General features: G+C 38.5%; 1 protein-coding gene across 3 annotated transcripts in view; it reads right to left on the bottom strand.

The window, feature by feature from the left end:
- The window catches only part of SLF2 (SMC5-SMC6 complex localization factor 2), a 49,018-nt gene extending 26,333 nt beyond the window's left edge, over window positions 1–22,685 (bottom strand). The window contains exons 1-9 of one of the 3 annotated variants that reach the window (XM_082722359.1): window positions 21,817–22,685; window positions 19,185–19,228; window positions 17,960–18,693; window positions 15,983–16,040; window positions 9,649–10,643; window positions 8,599–8,669; window positions 4,533–4,655; window positions 3,937–4,104; window positions 2,673–2,775 (exon numbers count right to left, since the gene is read on the bottom strand). In XM_082722359.1, the coding sequence (XP_082578485.1) occupies window positions 2,673–2,775; window positions 3,937–4,104; window positions 4,533–4,655; window positions 8,599–8,669; window positions 9,649–10,643; window positions 15,983–16,040; window positions 17,960–18,693; window positions 19,185–19,228; window positions 21,817–21,956 (2,436 nt within the window). In that variant the 5' untranslated portion in view covers window positions 21,957–22,685. Of the gene's footprint in view, window positions 1–2,672; window positions 2,776–3,936; window positions 4,105–4,532; window positions 4,656–8,598; window positions 8,670–9,133; window positions 9,222–9,648; window positions 10,644–15,982; window positions 16,041–17,959; window positions 18,694–19,184; window positions 19,229–21,816 lie in introns of those variants that run through there. The other 2 variants (XM_082722360.1, XM_082722361.1) reach the window with 2 other exon arrangements.
- Between the last annotated feature and the right edge of the window lie 525 nt (window positions 22,686–23,210).

The following is a 23,210-nucleotide window of genomic DNA, read 5'->3' as shown; positions in this document are numbered from 1 at the left end:
ATATACACTGGGATGTACATATCCTTCTGAATTAGTGTTCTGTATTCTCTGGGTAAGAAGGGTTAAACAAAACATTAGAACCACAGCACTAAAATAAATTCTGACATACTCTCTAAAAAAGAAAAATAGTTACAAGTTGGTATATCTGTCCATTATGAAAAATGGACTTGGAATTAAAAAGGAAAGATGAGACAAAGTGTTTTACACAGAAAAAGTGACTAATGTATGATTATTAGCTAAATTTTTCAAATAATAAATACATAAAGTATTAAAAGCCACTTAAACGAAAGTATGCTTATAGGTTACAATCAGGGTTTTAAAGACTATAATGAGGATCCACATCAACAAGATAAAAATTAATACAGATAGATGCAAAGTCTTACTTATAAGTTTAAGAAAAGAGATCTTGCAGAGTTAGAGAATAACAAAGCTCTGGCATGATAGCAGATGAAGTTTGGAATTGCAGTTAACAGAAATATGTCAGTGGGTATAAGGGAGAGTCTCACTGGAAACTGCTGTTTGAAAGACCTTATCTCAAGTTTATGTCCATTTCGGGGGGAAATGCTTTAGGAGCTAAAGGTCATTCAGAAAGATAATCAGTAAAGGAACTAGGTATTTACTGACTGGAGAAAGCTTACTACTGGGGGGAAGGTGAGGGTCATAAAGCTGTTTTAAAATAAATGAAGGACTGTTAGATGCAGCATATTCTGGGAAGCTCTAGAAAAGATAATTAGTACTACTACATAAAAACCACAGGGAGGCAAGTTTTGATTTAATTAGGACTGTTTAAAAAAAAATTTACTGGGGTCAAAGTAGTGAGCTCCTAACCACTGGAAGTAAACACTCCTGCCGCCCAGTCTGCACCGCCTGCTATTTTCTCTGCCCAGAGTGCTCTTTTACCACATAGCGGCAAGGCTAACTCCATTACTTTCTTCTCAGATCTTTACTCAGACCTCGCCTGACCAGTAAGGCCCTCATCATTAATTATCTCATATATATATATATGATATATATATATATAATAATTTGATTTTTCTATATCAAAATATATATTTTTCGATAGATATATCAAAAAATCAAAAAAGCAAGCTTTTTGATACTTCTCTGTGCCTACCCTAGCCTAATACTTCTTCCTAGCACCACCATCTGACATATCTCTAAACATGCATTCACACATATACCCACTTACTCTCTCCTCTATAGTACTGGAACGTGGCTTTCATGAGATCAGAAATGTGGATTTTTTCATTACTGTTCTCTCCAGTACCTGGCAGAGCTGGCACTCAAAAAATGCCAGCAATATGAAAAAAATGAATAAAAGGCTGTATTGGAATATCTAGTTCTTACCAAATACGAGATTTTTTGAAATGCTATCTTAAGGCCCAGAATAGAAAGTTCTTATGTTTTTCCCACTTTTCACTTCATACAATATCCATATTTTTTTTTGAAAAATTATTTTTTTTTAAGATTTTATTTATTTATTTGACAGAGAGAAATCACAAGTAGATGGAGAGGCAAGCAGAGAGAGAGAGAGAGAGGGAAGCAGGCTCCCTGCCGAGCAGAGAGCCCAACGCAGGACTCGATCCCAGGACGCTGAGATCATGACCTGAGCCGAAGGCAGCGGTTTTAACCCACTGAGCCACCCAGGCGCCCCTACAATATCCATATTTTTTTAAAATTTTTTTATTTTTATTTTTTTTAAAGATTTTTATTTATTTGACAGAGAGAAATCACAAGTAGATGGAGAGGCAGGCAGAGAGAGAGAGAGGGAAGCAGGCTCCCTGCTGAGCAGAGAGCCCGATGCGGGACTCGATCCTAGGACCCTGAGATCATGACCTGAGCCGAAGGCAGCGGCTTAACCCACTGAGCCACCCAGGCGCCCCAATATCCATATTTTTAATAGTCATATTTTTTGTTACCACTGACACTTATAAAGTTACCATGCAGATAATATAAAAATTTAGATAATTAAGTGGTTTTAAAAATTAAACATTATTGGGGAAAAGAAGTATTGGGTTGCAGATATACACACATACAAAAATGGGAAAATATTAGTATACAAGTCAAATCCTAAAAATAAATATGCAAGAGTCTCCATAAAATTGGGAGAAAAACATTTTTTAAAAGCCCACAAAGCCTCCTTTCCCTCTTCTTCCCCTTCCAAAAGAGGGGTAATGTAAGAATGAGAACTCTTCTGAAACTAACCATATAGTGATCTACCAGTGGGATGAAATATCTTAGGCACAATTAACATTACTACCCTGCACACGATCTGCATTAGCATTCCCTTTATAATCTCTTCACGAGGACTCTTTTTGCCTCTTTTTTTTTTTTTTAAAGATTTTATTTATTTATTTGACAGACAGAGATCACAAGTAGGCAGAGAGGCAGGCAGAGAGAGAGGCGGGAAGCAGGCTCCCGAGTAGAGAGCCCAATGCAGGGCTCGATCCCAGGACCCCGAGATCACGACCTGAGCTGAAGGCAGAGGCTTAACCCACTGAGCCACCCAGGCGCCCCTTCTTTTTGCCTCATTTTAGGTGCCCATCCCCCTGAAATCATGGGTTTGATGTGTTTTTTTTTTCTTTAGTAATGTGCAAATATGGTATTTTAAGTTTGTCTTTGACTAGGAAATGCAGTAGGAAACAACTATACTCCCCAAATATTTCTCTTACCCGAAATAGCCACTTTAACACAGGTACAGGACACTGGACGTAGTGATAAGCAGAGGTAAGAAAGCCTTGTGTTGTCAAAAAAATCTGATCTGTTTTTCCTGATCTGAAAAAATAAAGTGAAATCAATGACTGTACTTTCAGGGTAAGAAACGTCTTCCACCACATCTGACATAATTAGGGAAATGAGCAAGCACACCATCCTCAGATCCTGGAGGCAGACTCTACTCCAATATGGATGGGTTACTCAAAAAGGAAATTCAAGTGATGGCCTAAAGCTGATCCACTATATTGGCCTGTCTCCAGATTTATCTGGTGAATAAATTTACATTAGCTGGCAGTGCTGAGAAGGCGCCTATTAAGTCTCAGGGCACTGTCTGCTTTTGCCAACTTCGGTCTGTAATTCTATAAAGCTCAGCACCAGAATTAATGTGATCTCTCTGGATCTGAGATATCGTGCACTGAGAGAAATTAGACCAACTTGGGCACAGTGGTACAGACTGCTAGGTGCCCATCCCAAGATCTATTCTTGGCTTTCCTGTTGGCAACAAAGTGGCTGACTTTTAGCACTGTTTTAAATAAAAACCATTTCCCAGCCTTCCTTTAACAGGTGTGGTCATGTTGACTAAGTTCTACCCAACTAGCCATAAGTAGAAATATGTGGGATTTCTGGGAATTTGAATGTAAAGGGCTGGATGGTGGAGAAGAAAGATTATATGGTGAAACACCAGCCCTGGACTTCCTACCTTCAAACTTCTTTCACATAAGAAAGAAATATACTTCTTGTTTTCTGTTTGTTTGTTTTTAAAGATTTTATTTATTTATTTGACAGACAGAGATCACAAGTAGGCAGAGAGGCAGGCAGAAAGAGAGAGGAGGAAGCAGGCTCCCTGCTGAGCAGAGAGCCTGATGCAGGGCTCGATCCCAGGACCCGGAGATCATGACCTGAGCTGAAGGCAGAGGCTTTAACCCACTGAGCCACCCAGGTGCACCTATACTTCTTGTTTTAAGCCCCTATTATTTTGACAGTTGCTGTTACTATATGCTGATCTTAATCCTAACTAATAAAAGCATATGTGCCAAGCAACTATCTTACACTGCTGCCTCTAATTAAATAATAAACACAAAAAGCAATAGTAATAAGAAGGATTTGAAAACTGATAGGTCATAACAGAAGTTAACCTTTTAGAAGAATATGGCAGTTAGATACTTTTAGGATAATTTTTATATAGGAAAAAGTAAAATGTTTTTCTGTTTTACTACTTACTTAAGAATAAGCTTTTCTACAGCGCTCTGTCCTATAAAACCAGAGTCTCTTAAATCCAAGGTATATTGATTGAAAATTTTTCCGGAATTGAGGAAATTAAATATTTCTTCACCTGGGTGATGATCAGGAATAGCATCAATTGTAACCGAAAATTTCTTTAGAAATTCCCTGGAATAAAAAAAGTTACTGAATACCAAATAATTACATTGCATGTGATTTTGTGTTTAAAGCCTGGGTGCAAAGAAAACTTTTCTTAGGACCAATGTTAACCTCAGATAAGACTAGCATGAGAACATGGGTTTTGTTCCTCCCACTGTTTGCCAGTAGTTAATCCAAAGCCGCTAAATGGGTCTATGTGAAAAGAAATAATAACCAGGAGAAAAAAGATGTATCTTGGCCTTAACATTTGTCCTTGAAATCCATCATAGATGGATTAGAAAACCATCATAGATGGATTAGAAAACCATCATAGATGGATTAGAAAACCATCATAGATTACTCATTAAGTGCATAACCATCAGTGGTTCATTTATTTCACAAGAACAAAATTAAGATATATAAACTTAGTAGGATATACATTATGAAAAATGCTATACCTGTGCTCTTCTAAGAGGCCATCCTCATCATCTGTACTGTCTTGATCTCCAATTCTGATGGGGGATTTAATGCCTCGGCCCTGCCTTATGTCTTCCTGTAGTTGCTTCTGCAGTTCATCTAGCCTGAGAATTGAAAGAATATTGCAAAAAATGGTTTACTCTAAAAACAATCTTTAGTTTGTCTAAAAGCAGCACCAAAAAAACCAAATCAACCCCCGCCGAACCCAACCTTTTATTATTAATAAGTACCTTGTTATATGACAAATTTTGTTGTACTAAAGGTCAAATTATATTTCTTTTTTTAAAAAAATTAATTATTTATTTATTTGACAGACAGAGATCACAAGTAGACAGAGGCAGGCAGAGACAGAGGAGGAAGCAGGCTCCCCACTGAGCAGAGAGCCCTATGCGGGGCTTGATCCCAGGACCCTGAGACCATGATCTGAGCTGAAGGCAGAGGCTTTAACCCACTGAGCCACCCAGGTGCCCCAAATTATATCTTTCCAAACACCATGATGTATAACAGGTTTTTTACCCAGCTACCAGTATGGTATTAGAATAGTATTCCTTCACACAGAAGACTTGAATATTTCTTTATAGCTAGGACTTCAATAATGAAATCCAAATCATTTAGAGAAAGGGGAAGGAAAAATGGCAAATAATTTGATTATCCCCTTGAATCTTTAATGCTCATTGGACTTCAAGTAGACCAACAAACTGATAATGTTAATTAGGCTTTCTAGCAGCAGTAGTCATTATCATTATCATCATCATTATCATCACAGTACCTAACACTGAGCCCTTACTAAGGGACAGGCACTATACTGAGAACTTTATGTATTAAATATTTCAACCCTCACGAGAACCTCATGTGGTAGTTTATTATTACCCATTTTACACATGAGGAAACAGACATCAGGAATGCTAACTTGCTCAAGCTCCCAATGCAAGGAGCTGGGATTCAAAGCTGGAGAATCTAGCTCTGGAGTCCTTGCTTACACTGCTTGCCAAGATTAAGTTATTCTAACCTTATTCCTAGCTCCAGCCCCACAGTAGATGAGTCTAATACAACAGTAAGTGACAAGTAAATGTACTGCTCTACCAATACAGAAAAGAGTCAATAATCAGATCAAACTAGCATCTCTACCTCTGGTCTGTGCAATGTTCATTTCAAATAAACAACTTCAGATCTGACATTACAAATCACATAAATTCATGAAATGTTTAAAGAATTTTACAATAGAGACAATTTCTCTAACTTTAGAAAGGTGAGCACTTCTGACTAATTGTATCTCCTATGGTTAGCTAACTCATCTATCAAGTTTGAGACACATATGTACCAACTTCAAGTCAGTTAAGGGTTTTTTTTTTTTTTTAAGATTTTATTTACTTATTTGACAGACAGAAATCACAAGTAGGCAGAGAGGCAGGCAGAGAGAGAGAGAGGAGGAAGCAGGCCCCCCACCGAGCAGAGAGCCCGACGCGGGGCTCAATCCCAGGACCCTGAGATCCTGACCTGAGCCAAACGAAGGCAGAGGCTTTAACCCACTGAGCCACCCAGATGCCCCCCCTTTCTAAAAGATTTTACTACTTATTTGAGGGAGAGAGAGCATAAGCAGGGGGACTGGCAGAGGGAAAGGGACCAGGAGACTCCCTGCTCAGAGGAGCCCAATGTGGGGGCAGATCCAATCCCAGGACCCTGAGATCATGATCTAAGCCAAAGCCAGACACTTAACCAACTGAGCCACCCTGGAGCCCCAAGTCAGTTGAGCTTTTAAGTGAAGTTCTGTGGGCTAGTTTTGAGGATATTCCTTAAATAAGGAAGATACTTTCCCCCTCATTAGCAAAAGCAGTTTACAATGAATGACACAAATTTTATGAGGTCCATTATGATCCTCAAACTTTTTGATTTCTCTGTGTGTGTTTGTGTGTGTGTGAGAGAGAGAGACAGAGAGAACCAGAGACTGAAAGAGAAACACAATTCTAAACTTCTTCGTTAAGAGTAACTTGATAGGGACGCCTGGGTGGCTCAGTTGGTTGGACGACTGCCTTCAGCTCAGGTCATGATCCTGGAGTCCCGGGATCGAGTTCCGCATCGGACTCCCAGCTCCATGGGGAGTCTGCTTCTCTCTCTGACCTTCTCCTCGTTCGTGCTCTCTCTCACTGTCTCTCTCTCAAGTAAATAAATAAAATCTTTAAAAAATAAATAAAAAAAAAAAGAGTAACTTGATATAGGGGTCCCTGGGGTGGTCTCTGCCTTCGGCTCAGGTCATGGTCTCAAGGTTCTGAGATTGAGCCCCATGTAGGGCTCTCTGCTCAGCAGGGAGCCTGCTTCCTTCTCTCTCTCTGCCTATTTGTGATCTCTTTTTCTGTCAAATAAATAAATAAAATCTTAAAAAAAAAAAAAAAGAGTAACTTGATATAGAAAAAACTATGTGTTGGAATACATAAGAATGTTTAAAAAAATTCTATGCAAACAAAAACCCCCAAACAACTCAATTAAAAAATGGGCAAGGGGCACCTATATGGCTTAGTTGATTATGTCTGTCTTTGGCTGTGGGTCATGATCCTGGGGTCCTGGGATTGAGCCCCACATCAGGCTCCATGCTCAGCAGGGAGTCTGCTTTTCCTTCTTCTGTGCCCCCTCCCTCTCTCGTACTCTCTCTCTCTCAAATAAAGCAATAAAATCTTTTAAAAAATGGGCAAAGGAGCTGAACAGACATTTCTCCAAAGAAGCTACAAAAATGGCCAATAAGGACATGAAAAGATGCTCAACATCATTAGTTATTAGTTTAAAGTGAAAATGAAAACCACAATGAGGTACCCCTTCATACTCGTTAGGATGGCTATCATCAAAAAACCAGAAAATATCAAGTGTTGGTGAGGATGTGGAAAAACTGGAATCCTTGTGCACTGCTCATGGGAATGTAAAATGGTGCAGCCACTATGGAAAACAGTATAGCAGTTCCTCAAAATTATGTACAGAATCACTGTATGATCCAGTAATTCTACTTCTGAGTATATACCCAACCCCTAAGAACTGATTGGGGACTTAAAGAGATACTTGTACACCCACGTTCACAGCAGCAATACTTCCAACAGCCAAAAAACAGAAGTAACCCAAGTGTCCATCAAAGGATAAATGGTTAAATAAAATGTGGTATATACATATACTAGAGTATTATTCAGCCTCAAGAAGGAAGGAAAATCTTGGAGCACCTGGGTGGCTCAGTGGGTTAAGCCTCTGCCTTCAGCTCAGGTCATGATCTCAGGGTCCTGGGATCGAGCCCTGCATGGAGCTCTCTGCTCAGTGGGAAGCCTGCTTCCTCCTCTCTGCCTGCCTCTCTCTGCCTACTTGTGATCTCTATCTGTCAAATAAATAAACAAAATCTTAAAAAAAAAAAAAAAAAAAAGGAAATTCTGAAACATGCTACGAAATGGACAAACCTTGAAGACACCATGCTAAGTGAAATAAGCCAATATAAATGAATGAATACTATATGATTTCATTTATATGAGGTACCTAGAACAGTTAATTTCATAGAGGCAGCCCCACTGCCAAGGGCTGGGAGAAGAGGAGGACGGGCAGTTATTATTTAATGAGTACGGAATTTCAGTGAGGGAAGCTGAATAAAGTTCTGAAGATGGATGGTGGTGACGGTTGTACAACATGAATGGATGTAATTCCAGTGAATTGCACAGTTAAGAAGGATTAGAATGGTAAATTAAATTCTGTATATTTTATCACAATAAAAAAATACACACAGAAAATTCTGCCCATACTTTTGATCAAGAATTTCAGCTACCAGTTAGATTCGGCTTGTGGTAAGCAGAAAGGAATTTGTATTATTACAGTAATACAGTAAACCGTAAAAACCTGATCTTCTGACCCGGCCTTGTGAACAAGAGTACTTTATTTCTAACAAAGTTGATAGTAAAACTATTATAGTAGTATTGGCATAAAATGCATGCTAATTTCTCACAATCCTTAAAGGAAAATTAAAAACCCAACCCACCACACAAATAAGCAGTATGTTTAATTTAGCAAGGTAGTCATGATGCTGACCTTTGAGTGTCTTCCATCTCCTTCACAAGACGTTCTAAAGTATTTGTATATGTACCACTATGAACATGTTCCTAAAACAAGAAGAAAATTTAGGGATACTTTATAACATATCTTAGTACAAGAATTGGGATGTTTTAAGTTACTCAGAGTACTAAAGAGTATTTTCTATTTCAAAAACCTAGGCCAGGAGGATACCTTTCTTAGAGAATTTTCACCATCATGCTTTAAATCTAGTATTTTGTACTGCAGGCAATTTGATTTTACCATTTATTAGGAAAGGCACTAATTTTAAAACCCTGTCAGCCTTCGGAACTGACTGTAAACACCCAAGGGCTCCATGGCTACCATGTCTTTATTTTTAAATTCTATTTTAATGTAATCAAACTAATTTTTAGGTGTTACCATGGAACATTAACACCTTCCCCACCAAATTTTACAGACATATTAGAATTTAATCCAGCTTATTCCCAAGATAGAATGAAGCACTTTATAAATAAAATTGCACACCACAATTAACAACATTTCTACACTCTACCTTCATTTACAGCAGTGGTCTCCAAAGCAGGGGGTGTGCAAGGTGATCCATTGGGGTGCAGGAAGAAAATAATAGAACTTCTATTTATATGGAACTTCTATAGAAACTCCAGTAGAACTTAGTCTATAGTAACTTCTATATAACTTCTATAGGAAAATACTTTTTTCTTTTTCCTTTTAAATTCTGTTTTTGCATATGCTTTAGAAAGTACACAGTAGTATAGTGGTACATGTATATAATCTATAAGTATACATATATATTGGAATACATGCTTAAATTTTTTTTTACTAATAGAAGTGTTTGTGATCAAAAAAGTTTGGAGACCACTGATTTACAGTAATAAAACTAAAGATATGGGAAACCCATTAACCAAACAAGAACTATACCAGTTGCAGTCCAATTACGAATCATAACAGATACTACGTTTTTAAACAGTTCTAGCAATTTATCCCTCTTTCACTCATCAATCCAATTTTCCCTCTTCAGGTAAAGATAAATGTCACAGAACTACTTACTGTATAGTCTGATGACTGAGATCTAAGCCCCTTGGAAAAAGCAGGAGGCTTTCCTGTAGTTGCAGGAGTCTGATTGAAGTTCAAAGCCATTATTTCTTCCAGTGATTTTAATGTTTCCTCTTCCTCATCACTGTCTAGGTTGTAACCTAAACTTTCTTCATCACTATCAAAATCACCCCTTAGTTTTCTTTTCAGTGCATTGCTACCTGCATTGGAATTTCCTGAACTCTCTTTATCTGAAGGGGCTTTATCTGAAGGTGCTGTAGGGCTTGGGGTACATGGCACTGGCACAACTTCCAAAGCAGGAGGGGGAGACTTTGTAGTAGTGCCATATTCTGAACGCAAAGATCCCCCAGAAATTTTCCCTGAAGATACATTAGAATCAGCTTTATCAGTCTTTGTTTTGTGTTCCTTGTGTCTGGAGGACTCTGCAGAATGCCCAGAACATTCTTTAGATGAGGAACGCTCTTTTTCTTTTTTAGGAACTGGAAGAGTGCAATTTTTAGTATTTAATGGTACCCGGGAGGAACCAGCACTTGGAACATGGGAAAGTAAAGGTAGAAGTTTTGTCTCCTTTGATGCCAGAGAGCTAGCAGTTTTATTTTTCTGAAGGTTGCTAGCTTTTTTAACTGCAGACTTTTCCTGAGGTAAAGATATGTGGGGTTTCTGAATCTTAGTCTCTTTGGTACTTGCCACACGGATTTGGTCACTATTCCTGGAAGAATGGTGGCCGGAATTTGAAGGTGCCAAGCCTCCAGAGGAGCGATCAATTTCTTCACTGGGTTCCTTGGATATATCTTCCAAGCGCAATACATCCCCAGGCGTCTTCAGTGCAATATGTTTTATAAACTTCTCTCTCTGATGTGGTCCGTCAGGACGCTTCTCAAGGAAGGACTCCTTTACTTTTGGCATTATAGATTCTCTTGTGCTTTTCAGATCTGAGTCCATAGAGTTCCTTTTTCTTTTGTCAGGGAACTTATTCTGCTTAGACCCTGCTAAAATTTAATTTTTGCCAGATTAGTGAATAGTAAATTTTCCTATTGTAGTAAAGTTTAGTGAGTGTCTAGAATACTCTGACAAAATGCTTAAATTGTAAAAGTTTAGGCTGAGATCATTCAATATATGTGGCATAAGGAAAAAAAGTTAGTACTATTATTTATTTATTAACTAATAAAATACTGGTGTTCAAATTTAAAGCTAATGACAATGCCCATTTTCATTCTAAAGCTATTAGAAGTTTACTACCCAAACAAAATTCAAGGTATTGCTCCCTGAAACACAAAAGCTGCATATCTATTATCATGGAAGGTAATTCCCTCAAAGTTCATATATGCTTTCTTAGATCAAGGACTATCTGATTCCAGAAATGTAATACTTCTACATCTAAATTTATAGCATCTCAAAATATATATATGATAACTAGCTGAAGGCAAACATATTTTCTCAATTAAAATAAAAATCTACCCAAGTCTTTCTCCCCAGTGTTTAATTGTTTATTCCTTCCTGTGTATCCTTCTAGTCATTAGCTATGTTATGAGTTGTGGTGGAATTGTGGCTCCCAAGACGATATATTGAGGGGCGCCTGGGTGGCTCAGTTGTTAAGCATCTGCCTTCAGCTCAGGTCATGATCCCAGGGTCCTAGGATCAAGTCCCACATCAGGCTTCCTGCTCGGCCGGAAGCCTGCTTCTCCCTCTCCCACTCCCCCTGCTTATGTTCCCTCTCTCACTGTGTCTTTCTGTCAAATAAATAAAATCTTACAAAATAAATAAATAAAAAGGTGATATGTTGAAGTCTTAACTCCCAGGATCTCACAATGTGACTTTAATAAGAAATAGGGTCTTTACAGGGGTAGTTAAGTTAAAATAAGTCATTAAGGTGGGTCCTAATCCAGTTATGACTGGTGTCCTTAGAAGAAGGTGAAATTTGCAGTCTTGAAGTCTTTTATCTTTTTCACACTATCATGTCATGAATTTACAGGGAATGTACTACAGCAACCAAGCTCCTTTCCATTGGTTCTCACAAAACCTACTTCTCTGAGTAGAGCAGGCTGGCATTTTAGTTGAACCTAAGTACCTTCCTCTTTGGCTTCCTTCAAAAGGGTAAATTTGGACATGGAGATAGAACTGAAGAGGGAAGATGAAGTGGAAACACACAGGGAAGGGGTGCCTGAGTGGCTTAGTTGGTTAAACGTCTGCCTTCAGCCCAGGTCAACATCTCAGGGTCCTGGAATTGAGCCCCAAGTTGGGGTCCCTGCTCAGTGGGAAATCTGCTTCTCTCTCTCCATCTGCCCCCCACCCACTTGTATGTTCTCTCTCAAATATAAATTTAAAAAATCTTAAAAAAGGGGCGCCTGGGTGGCTCGGTGGGTAAGCCGCTGCCTTCGGCTCAGGTCATGATCTCAGGGTCCTGGGATCGAGTCCCGCATCGGGCTCTCTGCTCAGCAGGAGCCTGCTTCCTCCTCTCTCTCTCTCTGCCTGCCTCTCTGCCTACTTGTGATCTCTCTCTGTCAAATAAATAAATAAAATCTTAAAAAAAACAAAAAACAAAAAACAAAGAAAACCCCAACCATACATGCAGGGAAAAGATACCATGTGACATATGACAGGAGTGATGTATCTAAAAGTCAAAGAATGCCAAGAATTGTAGGCAAACACCAAAAGCTAGAAGAGGCAAGGAAGGATTCCCTCCTTGAATTGCTCTGCTGATAACCTTAATTTTGGACTTCTAGCTTCTAGAACCATGAGAAAATATATTTCCACTGTTTTAAGCTACCTAGGTTTAGGGGGTCCATCCAAGAGAACTTTAATAAACCACATTTATTTGAGTTAACCAGGTTTAAAATGTTTCTTAATGTGGTTAAAAATGGGACGTTATCATTAATTAAAACCCATTAATCATTAAAGATTACTATTTATATAAACAGTATTCCCCAAATCAAGTTTCTCTCTGCATGAGGGCATATGTCCTCAAATCCTCAACAATTTGATTAAGACAACGACATAATAACTCAAGAGGTAAGAAACTTTTTATAGCTTGATCAGTATATAATCTGAAAAATTCCGTTTATAAACATGAAAAAAATCAATAAACAAATGTCTCTATTTCCATTTTTCTTTTTTTCTTTTTAAAGATTTTATTTACTTACTTGACAGACAGAGAGAGATCAAAGTAGGCAGAGAGACAGGCAGAGAGAGAGGGAAAGCAGGCTCACTGCTGAACAGAGAGCCCAATGCAGGACTCGATCCCAGAACCCTGAGATCATGACCTGAGCCAAAGGCAGAGGCTTATTAACCAACTCTAAAACACCCAGGCGCCCTATCTCCATTTTTCTACAGGTAGCTTCTTTTACCTGAAGAAATCATTCTATATCCACTCACTTTGCTGGGGTTAAATGTCTTGTAAAAAAAGGACAAGGGGGGGCGCCTGGGTGGCTCAGTGGTTTTGGCTGCTGCCTTTGGCTCGGGTCATGATCTCAGGGTCCTGGGATCGAGCCCCGCATCGGGCTCCCTGCTCCGCAGGAAGCCTGCTTCCCTCTCTCTCTCTCTCTGCCTGCCTCTCTGCCTACTTGTGATCTCCGTCTTTCAAATAAATAAATAAAATCTTTAAAAAAAAAAAAAAAAAAAAGACAAGGGTTCATTATGATGAGAAAGCAACTAACTAAGAAAAAGACTTGGGGTGGATTTACACTGATTATTTTAAGTTTGGGATTTCAAAAAAGATAGCTACAGAGCTGCCAGCTTGAGTTCTGTTCCATTTCCTAGAGAAGTTAATTTATATATAGCTAGAAATGAGAAATTTCTGATTTGTTTAGGAATTTCTGATTTGTTCAGGTCTTCAATTCTGGAACAGAAGGAGAGAAAAACTGTTTATGAACAAAGTTTAGGAAAAATCACCTTACTAAAAGCTTCTGACGTCTGGAATTAGAGGAGGTTGAACTGGTACTGTAAGTAAGCTTCCCTTTTGCAAGCTCTCTAAAGCAGTGGGTTTACTGCATGATACTTTTTGCACTGCTTGTACAAACTGCAGACTGTTTAAGGACATTTCAAATATCTGTTAATATACAAAACAAATAGGGGTGACTGCATGGCTCAGTGGGTTAAGCCTCTGCCTTCGTCTCAGGTCATGATCTCTGGGTCCTGGGATGGAGCCCCACATTGGGCTCTCTGCTCAGCAGGGAGCCTGCTTCCCCCCTTCTCTCTGCCTGCCTCTCTGCCTACTTGTGATCTCTATCAAATAAATAAATAAAATCTTAAAAAAAATAAATAAAACAGACAAGACAGACTGAATTTGTAAACAGAAAAAAAGTAAAAATTCAACTGTTCATGAATAGGGGATTGGTTACTAATAAAATTATAGAATAAACAAGGGATGGATTAATTTAGACCTCAGAATGCAGCCCAAGGACAGGATTCTAGAAGACTAAAGAGCTAAAGGATTTTATCAACATTCCTAAAATCTTCTAACTTGTGTGTTATTATGTACATCACAACTGAGAAGTATAATAGCAGAAATATGAACAAGACAGTATATTTGGATTATTAAGATCTATTCGCTATCAGATAAAGATAAGCATTCTTCAGGTTATCTAGTGAAAAAGTCCCTTATGTTCTTTATATTCTGTTGACAGTGAAATGCAGCATAAATGTGTATTTATTAAAAAGTACAATACCATAACTTAAAATGATTATGAAACATGCAAAATACTAGAAAAAAACCATAAATCAAGGTTATAAATAAAATATAAATAAGAGGGTTCTTAAATCTACTTATGAAAACATGAAGAAAGCGTCTTTTTTTTTTTTTTAAAGGTTTTATTTATTATTTGGCACTCCAGGATCATGACTTGAGCCGAAGGCAGATGCTTAACTGACTGAGCCATCCAGGTGCCCAGAAAGCATCTTTTTCAAGTACTGTTCAAAAACTGCAGTATGTGGAACTGTATAAATGAAACTACATTACAGTCACCACTGACGAAATCTGCAAATCTATGAACTGAATAGAATTTTTATCTTAGTCATTACTAGAGAAAGAAAAAGCGAGCTGAAGAGCTTGGTGGCAACACCACCACTAGCACCCCTTTATACTGGGAAGAGCAAAATATTTTACACTAAAAATATTTTGTTCTTCCATTCACCTCACTGCAAATTGATCACTTTTTACTATAAATGTGTAATATAGTGAGTACAGAACAATCTCATGGCTGAGAAATTATTGTTCTTGTACTTCATAATGTCAAAATTCAATGAAAATTTAATCACTAAAATCAACACTGTAAAAATTAAATAAAAAATTTATAAAACTTCAAATTCATTCCTGTATCTAGAAGCTCTCTTTATGATGGTAAACTATGGTTTCTGTCCTGGCTAAAAATTGATATTAACACTTGAGATTACCTGCTCAAAATGCAATACACCTCTAAAATATATAAAAAATACAGTTTTACATGAAACCTGAAGAACAAGGAGTCACATCTGTCTCTCTCTGTACCTCTCTTTTTTCTTAATGATTTTATGAGGATGTGAAGATCAAATGAATTAAAAGCACACAGACCAGGGCATGGCACACAGTAACTGTTCAGTAAATGTTAGCTATTATTGTTATGTTCACTGTTATCTTACTCAGCATGGGAATTTGTAAAATCCATTTTTCAAAGTCTGCAATCATGGCAGAAAAAAATCTATTACACCAGATTATTAACAGTTGTTATTTCTGGAAGTCTTTCATTTTTTGTATTACAAATTTCTGTAATGTTTGACTTTTACACTGTTCTATTTTCTAGTTAAGAAAAGATAAAGATACTTTAAGAATTATTACTGAATTAACAGTAGCTATTTATTACTATGTATTTCCTCAACTAATAGATAGTAAAAGTACAAATTAATATATGTAGGTGTCCTTGAAATTTCATATTAAAAAGTTTATCTTTGTACTTGAAATATTAGAAATATTTGGATGTTGTTGTGAACGATGTTAACAGTTTTAACCTTATACAAGGCATCTATAATACCAAGATCTCAGTCCACAGTTCCAATAATATAAGATTATGCTTCTTACTGTAGCCAAGATTCAGGAGCAGAACACGGAATACCAAAATGAGAAACATGCTGCTAGGAACTCTTGAAAGAGGCAAAAAGGTAAAGAAAAACCACAGGTTATGCATACTAATTCAGGGACTAGTCTTTTTAAATATAATTTAACCAAACTCTTAACTAATCTCAGACATTTGCAATTTCCCTCTAGGAAGGGAATTGTGTATTTAAACAAATCTGCTTTATAAAAATGCCACTGAGATACAGTTTTATATAAAAATTAATAAATTAATTTTGATTCTACCTGAAGCGGGTTCCCATGAATCAGAAGAGGATCTTTTCCTTGAGAAATGTCCATTTTCCTATTAGCAAAATGAGAAAAAATTAATTAGGATTTGGGACCAGTAACGGATGTGAACTTTTCTTTGTAACATTTAAACACGGATTTCTAGACCAAAATAAATAAACTGAGTACTTTTATTTGGAGGTAAATTCAAACTTTTATAATAAGACATTTTAGGGGCGCCTGGGTGGCTCAGTTGGTTAAGCAGCTGCCTTCAGCTCAGGTGGTGATTCCAGGGTCCTGGGATCGAGTCCCACATGGGGCTCCCTGCTCAGTGGGGAATCTGCTTCTCCCTCTTCCTCTGCCCCTCTCTCTGCTTGTGCTCTCTAGTAAATAAAAAAATTTTAAAAAGACACTTTAAACTCTTAAGTTTTACAAAAATGAAGGACATTTGTATGATAAAAATGTAAAAATGTCATAAAAATAAAAGCCAGTTTTCATAATGCAAATTTAGAGCTTTGTATTAACTCAGGATTAGTATTAAAACCCTGTATCATTCTGATAAAGAAATAGTAAGCCTAATACTTGCCAATTAAGGAAAATAACTCAGGAGCGTCTTGGTGGCTGAGTTAGTTAAGCCTCTGACTTTGGCTCAGGTCAAGACCTCAAGGTCCTGGGATGGAGCCCTGCATCAGGCTCCCCCCTGAGATGGGAGTCTGCCTAGCCCCCTCACCCTGCTTGTATTCTCTTTCTCAAATAAATAAAATCTCTAAAAATAATGGACTCTTCAATATTTCAGTTCAAATACTGATGTACAATCAAACACTGCAATCTTCTAAGAATGGACCAAATGTGGGGTACCTGGGTGGCTCAGTGGGTAAAAGCCTCTGCCTTCAGCTCAGATCATGAGCCCAGCATCCTGGGATGGGGCACCACATCAGGCTCTCTGCTTAGCAGGGAGCCTGCCCCCCCCCCTCTGCCCGCCTCTCTGCCTACTTGTGATCTCTGTCAAATAAATAAAATCTTAAAAAAAAAAAAAAAAAAAGAATGGACCAAATGTTAATAATGATTATTAGCAAATCTCATTGGTAAAGACACCAAACTCCTTGCAAATCAACCACAGAGTTTACAAATACATTTTCTAGCAATATGCATGGCAACACTCTCCATTCCCTCCTAAAATGTCAGTTTGGTTTATTGTTTTGGTCTATCTGGTTTTAAAATCTTGTAGCACTGTATCAACACAGCCCTTTCTTGATATCTGAACTTCCTTTATTGGCTCTATATGCAGAGAAGTTCTCTGAAACGGAGTACTTATCTTTCTAGGGGAGAGGATCAGCTTTTGTTTATCTAGGTTTGGTCTATTCTCAAGGGAGAATATGATGAAGTTAATATGTATTTGCATAGCTTTCTAAGTATTATCATCTAAGTTGTCTAAGACTCATTCTCAAAATTATTTAGGACTTACATATAATCTAAACTAGTGATTCTCAAACTTTAAAGTACATCAGAATCATCTGGAAGCTTTAATTCCAGATTGCTGGTCTTACCTCCAATTTCTGGTTCAGTCAGTCTCGGGTGGAGCCCGAGATTTTGCATTTCTAAGTTCCCAGGTGATGCTGATGTGGTTAGTCTAGGGACCACATTTTGAGAACCACTGTTCTAAAAGATTTCCTCCTGTTTCAGATTTTCCATTCCTTAAGTATCTCCCTTCAGCACAGCCTAATTTAAAAATGATGGTACTTGCCTAAAAAAAGAACGCTTACTTTCTTAAGAAAGGTCTTTGTTCATGGTCTGAAAAAATTAAGAGTAAGAAACACTACTAAGTTCTATGGACAGTCAGGAGCAAACATAATGAAATTAGGTTTTAACAAACTGTGTATCAGTATTTCCTTAACAAAAGATACCAGTATGATGTTAACAGTTATTAAACATTTTTAGATTTAGCATGCTAAATTAAAGTAGTAGCCAAGCTGACTCAGTAATTATTACACATACCAGGTTTGAAAGATTGCTCTTTCCAGGTGTGACGTCATTCTGTTTACTTTGTTCCTGCCTTGATTTACATTTTCTTTCTATACTAGAAGATTTTAAGGAAAGGTTGCTTGCTTCTGAGAAAGAATTTTCTGAGTTGATTCTCTGCTCCATTTGCTCCCTTCTCAACTTCTTTAGTTCTCTTTCTCTGCAATAAGAAGCTAGTGACAACTGGAATTTAGCCCCCAGTGGACTTTCTCCTGGGTGGTGCCTGGATAGACTGCTCCTGCTGCTAAGACTCCTAGAGCTGTTCTTGAAGATGTCAGTTTCTGTCACTGTGGCCTGCTTTTTGGAATCTGTATTGGTCTTGTCTCGATCTCTATCATTCTTCTCCCTGCTATTTTCGTGAATGAACAGTGACTTCCTCCTCTCTGGAGATCGATGTTTTTTCTTCAATGCCTTCATCTCCTTTGACAAGCAGTATGGAGGAACATAGACTTTTGTAACTGCCTTTGGATATTTGGTGGCTATTGACACACAGGGCCGACGTGACTCATGCATACCATGATCTTTATGGTGCTCTTTAACACCTTTCATTAAAGTCTCTAAAATAGTGCTCTTTTCTGATGGCATCCTTTTGGGTTTAGATTTTTTTGGTGAAGATAGTTTCCTTTCAAACTGCTCTGTCCCAGTGATGGACAATCCACTTCCTCCATATTTGATGTCTGATTTTTGTGCAGAATCCAACATATGTCTGTCTAAATAGTCAATTAAAACACAAATTGCATGTTATTAAAAATAACACAAACTATTACATTTTGTACAATTATATAAATAAAAATACTAAGTCATCACAAAAATTTTCAAATCAATATTTAGATGATGACACACATTTTATGGGGGGATTAAAACATGGTTTATTTAATAACCTTACTTCATAATGCTCCCTTTTACTACATCTTGTAAACTCACATGGCTCTATTTATAAAATTTTTCTGTATTAGAAAGTTAAAATACTATACAATATGAACATTATTGACTGGAATATTTTAAGTGTAAGAAAGAATAACAGCAAAAAGTTTCTTCATGATGTTTAGAACTTATGTTTGTTAAAAACGCTGCATCTTCATTTTTTTTTTCAATTTGAACATTCTGCTTAATCAAGTAAGAGCTTAGAGAAATTTAAAAATTGAATCCATCTCCCTCTTCGAAAGATCCTGTAAAAAAAATGCATCAATAGTATACATACCTTGTTTTGAAGCTGGTTTGAAGAAATCTATAATTGACTGCTTCCTGAAAATAAAAGCATAACTAATATAGTATCACATAAGCAAACATTAAAACCTCAATAATTCAGATTAAGGGGAGAATACTAGATTTATAGAATATAGATTGGATCTCATTACCTGGTTTAATCAAGTTCTGACAATAGCAATAATGCTTTGCTAAGCTGATTATAAAAAACTTCCATTTTCAATATAATTTACCATTTCCTTTAGGAGCAACCTTATAAATGCACAACTGAGGTTTATACAATCTATTGTACTAAAATGTAAGATTGTTGGAGTATGGATCCAGGGAATTGACAGTGTGCTTCCTAAGAAAAGTTTACTGCTCCATGAGGGGATCTGATCCTATTGCTTGGTATCTCCGGTGACTGGTACAAAATAATGCTCAATAGATGTTTGCTGAATGAATAATGGAAATTATAAAAACTGAGTAAAACCTGAAAAGACTCATAACAAGAGTAGATGGTAGCATGGCAGTATCAGTTATTGGGCCCAGATGGGGAGGGAGCTGAGTTGAAGGGCATGCTGACCAAAAGGCAGAAAGGATCAAACGCCAAGCTGATAGTACCTTCTTTGTATACTAAAATGTAAGAGGTTAATCTACGTAACAGCAGAAATTAGAATGAGTCATCACAACTAATGTTCCAAAATCTTGTCTTTTACCTAAAAATTCTTAGGATATTAACAAAATAACAAAAATAACACATTGAGGAAAGCACAAGAGAAAAGGAAGAATGTGAACAATTACCAAAACCAAATTGTTTTAACTTTTAAGGATTTCTGCACCTTTCTGCACGGTAACACAAAGTGAACCATTATTACCAGAATTTGTATTTGGATTGATGTATTTAGAGTTATTTGTCAGCTGCATAAAGAGGAATGTCATCATATATAGAGCAAAAAATTAACTTCCTGGCAAAATTCTGCTAAAATGTATTCATTTTACTGAAAGAGAAGCAATACACTACCAGTTTTCCTAAACATTTATTCACTATGAGGTTGGAATGCTCAGAGAAAACTTGAACAATCCATGTCCCTTGTATGCTTCACAGGTCACATTAGAAGACCAACATCCTTCTTTAATGGTTTGCTGAACGTTCACAACGTTTGTGAAATGTTGACGAAAAGCTAACTGTTATGAAATGAATATGAGTGACAGACTAAAGAAGAATTTATGCATTTGCTTTCATAAAACATAAAAAATTAATTCCACAGGAGAATAAACGAAGAAATGCCAGAGGTTCTGCAAATCGGGAAAGGATGATGCCGTCCGTTACTGGTCGAGGAAAGAGATGAGAAAGGATTAAGCAGCAGCTAATTTGAAACAATACTATATATGCCTTTACATTAATTACTAAGTTAACATTACATCTTTCCTAAAATATTAGATCCCAGGCTCCTTTTCGAGTAATACACCAGAGGGAAAAATGGGTTTGGGTAAAACATACAAGGAATCTGTAAAATAACCATGAATGTAACTTTCAAGTAGGAACCGTTATCTAATTTCATATGCACAGAAATGGGCATTAGTTATTTATAACTACCTTTAAAAAATTTTTAACAGCTCACAAGCCCTTATCTGAAACTTTTGGGGTCAAATGTGTTTTTGAAATTTGAAGTTACTGGATTTTAGAAAGGGGGTAACTTGGATGCATTACATAAAGCCCCCAGTGGGGTCTGATACTGCACCCCAAAAGCAAACACACGAGCATTTCTCCATTATCGCTTACAAATACTCCCAGTTAATGCGATAAAGCCCATATACAGCCTTCCATTAGTTCTAGTCAGGTTTGGCTGCCAAGTCAGAGGTGGTGCCAAACTTACTGAAAACTTGTGATTTTCATAGCATTTTGGCTTTCACAATTGAGATAAGGGATTGTGGACCTGTAGCACAACATTAGAAGATAAATTTACTGTTAAGTTACAAGCTTTTTAAAACTTAAAATAAAAAAGACAGTACCAAGTGCGTAGAGAATTTAAACATGTTTTATTGTCAGAGGATGTCAAAACTCCCCATCTTATTACATAGCTCCCACAAAATCTTCACAAAAAACCTAGCCTCTTAGAGAGGCGGAAAGTTACTGAAGGAAAAAAAAAACATATCACATTCCAAATCTGCATGTTATAAGTATCAATCATCGTGCACACTGGACTATAAAGTAATTCGTGGAAGGGTTTCCCTCGTCACATCGTACATAATTTCACCCACAATTTAGAAAAGATTTATACTGTTAAGCTACTACGATCAGTAGAACTGCAACGTACAAAAAAAACACCTAAATATGCACTAAGCAGGTAGGGCCCCGGGTCCAGCTATCGTGAAGGACAAAAATCACGGTCTACCTAAGGCGGGTTCTCCGTAGCCACCCAGGCTGTGGTCACTAGACGGAGAACTGCGTCCCAACTACAGAAAAGGAAACTCGAAGTCCCAGAAGCCCCCGCGCGGAGGCGGGGCAGGGGTTTGCCAGGCCCCGGAACGCCGAGGCCTGAGCTCGCGGAGGATGGCGGGAACTGAAAGAGCGGGCGTCCGCAGTCCTCCCTCATACCCTTGCCCCCGCGACCCGGCCCCTTCTCCAGCCCTCTGCACGGTACCTGTCCCCAGGACTCTTTGTTCTCTTTCCCGCTGCAGCAGGGGCGGTACTACCGGGTCTCAGATGGCAGCGCGGGGGCGACGACCCCGGGGCTGGGGATGAGGGGAAACCTGGCCTAGCGGGCATGCAGCGCCTTGTCATGTCGGCGCCGCTGGCGACGGCGGCATGAGCTGTGGCTGGAGAAGTTGGGTGCGTGGTTGCCGTCTTGCTGCTGGGACTCGGGGAGGCTGTCGGAGCAGAGTTGGGCGGCACCCCCTTCTCTCTTCATGGCGGTTCTCTCTCTTCGGAAGTGACTCCTGTGTGAGCGGGAAGGAACCTGAGGACCAACAGGGGGCGGGCCTTACTTGAAGGGTCGCACTCTGACTGGTTGACAAGGCGGTCATTTCATTAGTGGAGCAATAGAAAGCCGCAGCCGCTTAGGAGAAGGCGGGGTTTCGAGAAAGGGGAGGGAGGTACGAAAACTGCCCCCCCCGTCACGTGCGCAGTTGGGGTGGGGGGAGCGCACAGTTGCATCCGGGCCGCTTCGGCCTCAGCAGGCACGCGGGGGCGGACAGGCGCGGGCCGCTGCGGGCTCTGCGGCAGCTGGCGACAGCCGCCTGGTCGAGGGCGATGGACGAGATTTGCAGAAGCAAACCCGAGCCCAGCAGCTGCCCTCAGTGAGGGTGGCCAGCGGTTGGGCTTCCCGTTTCATACAGTTGTGCCTCAGAAATCTCCAGCTGTTCATTACATCGTCTTTTTAACAGATTAGGCCAAAGTGCCCAGATGCTGTCACCATTTCCTTGGTAATGGTGCACAGTCCAATCTGAAGACTTGTCCGTTCTGTGAGAGTTCTTGTTAAGTGTTGTGGATGTTTTTTCTCTTTTTTTAGGAAAGACCCCCCCCCCCCCCGCAACACACACACACCAAAATAAAGGCTGTTTTTATTCCACAGAAGCATTTTGTTTCTCAGCTGTTGAAATGAGTTATCCATGGAGCCTCTGCAGCCAGATTCCTTAGAGATTTTTGAAAGGAACAAAGGGTCAGCTTTCAATTACCCATGTTAAGTGTGGACAGCATAGATTACTAAAAGCTGCCAGCACTCTCCAGTCCTTCTTTGTAAAGGGGGTGTGTGTTGCAGGTTGTCAGCCAGGGTTTTCCTTACAAACTGAGACTGGTCAGAATATCTCTGAGCCTCAGTTTCCACATCTGTAGAATGCCATTCTATTTTTCCGGGAAATTGTAAACTATAAAAAAGATAAGCAGTATAAACTTAACAGTTCGGAGTCTCTCACGTGATAAGTACCGAACAAATTAGTGTTCCCTTTTTTTGCTCTTTAGACATATTCTTAGACTTAAATCTTACAGAGATACATCAGATACTGTATGACATAGAATATATGCAGACATAATATATTG

Source organism: Mustela nivalis (assembly GCF_964662115.1).
Source record: "Mustela nivalis genome assembly, chromosome: 2".
NCBI lineage: Eukaryota > Metazoa > Chordata > Mammalia > Carnivora > Mustelidae > Mustela > Mustela nivalis.
Note: the sequence above shows the minus strand (reverse complement) of the source record. Positions and strands in the feature narration are given on the sequence as shown.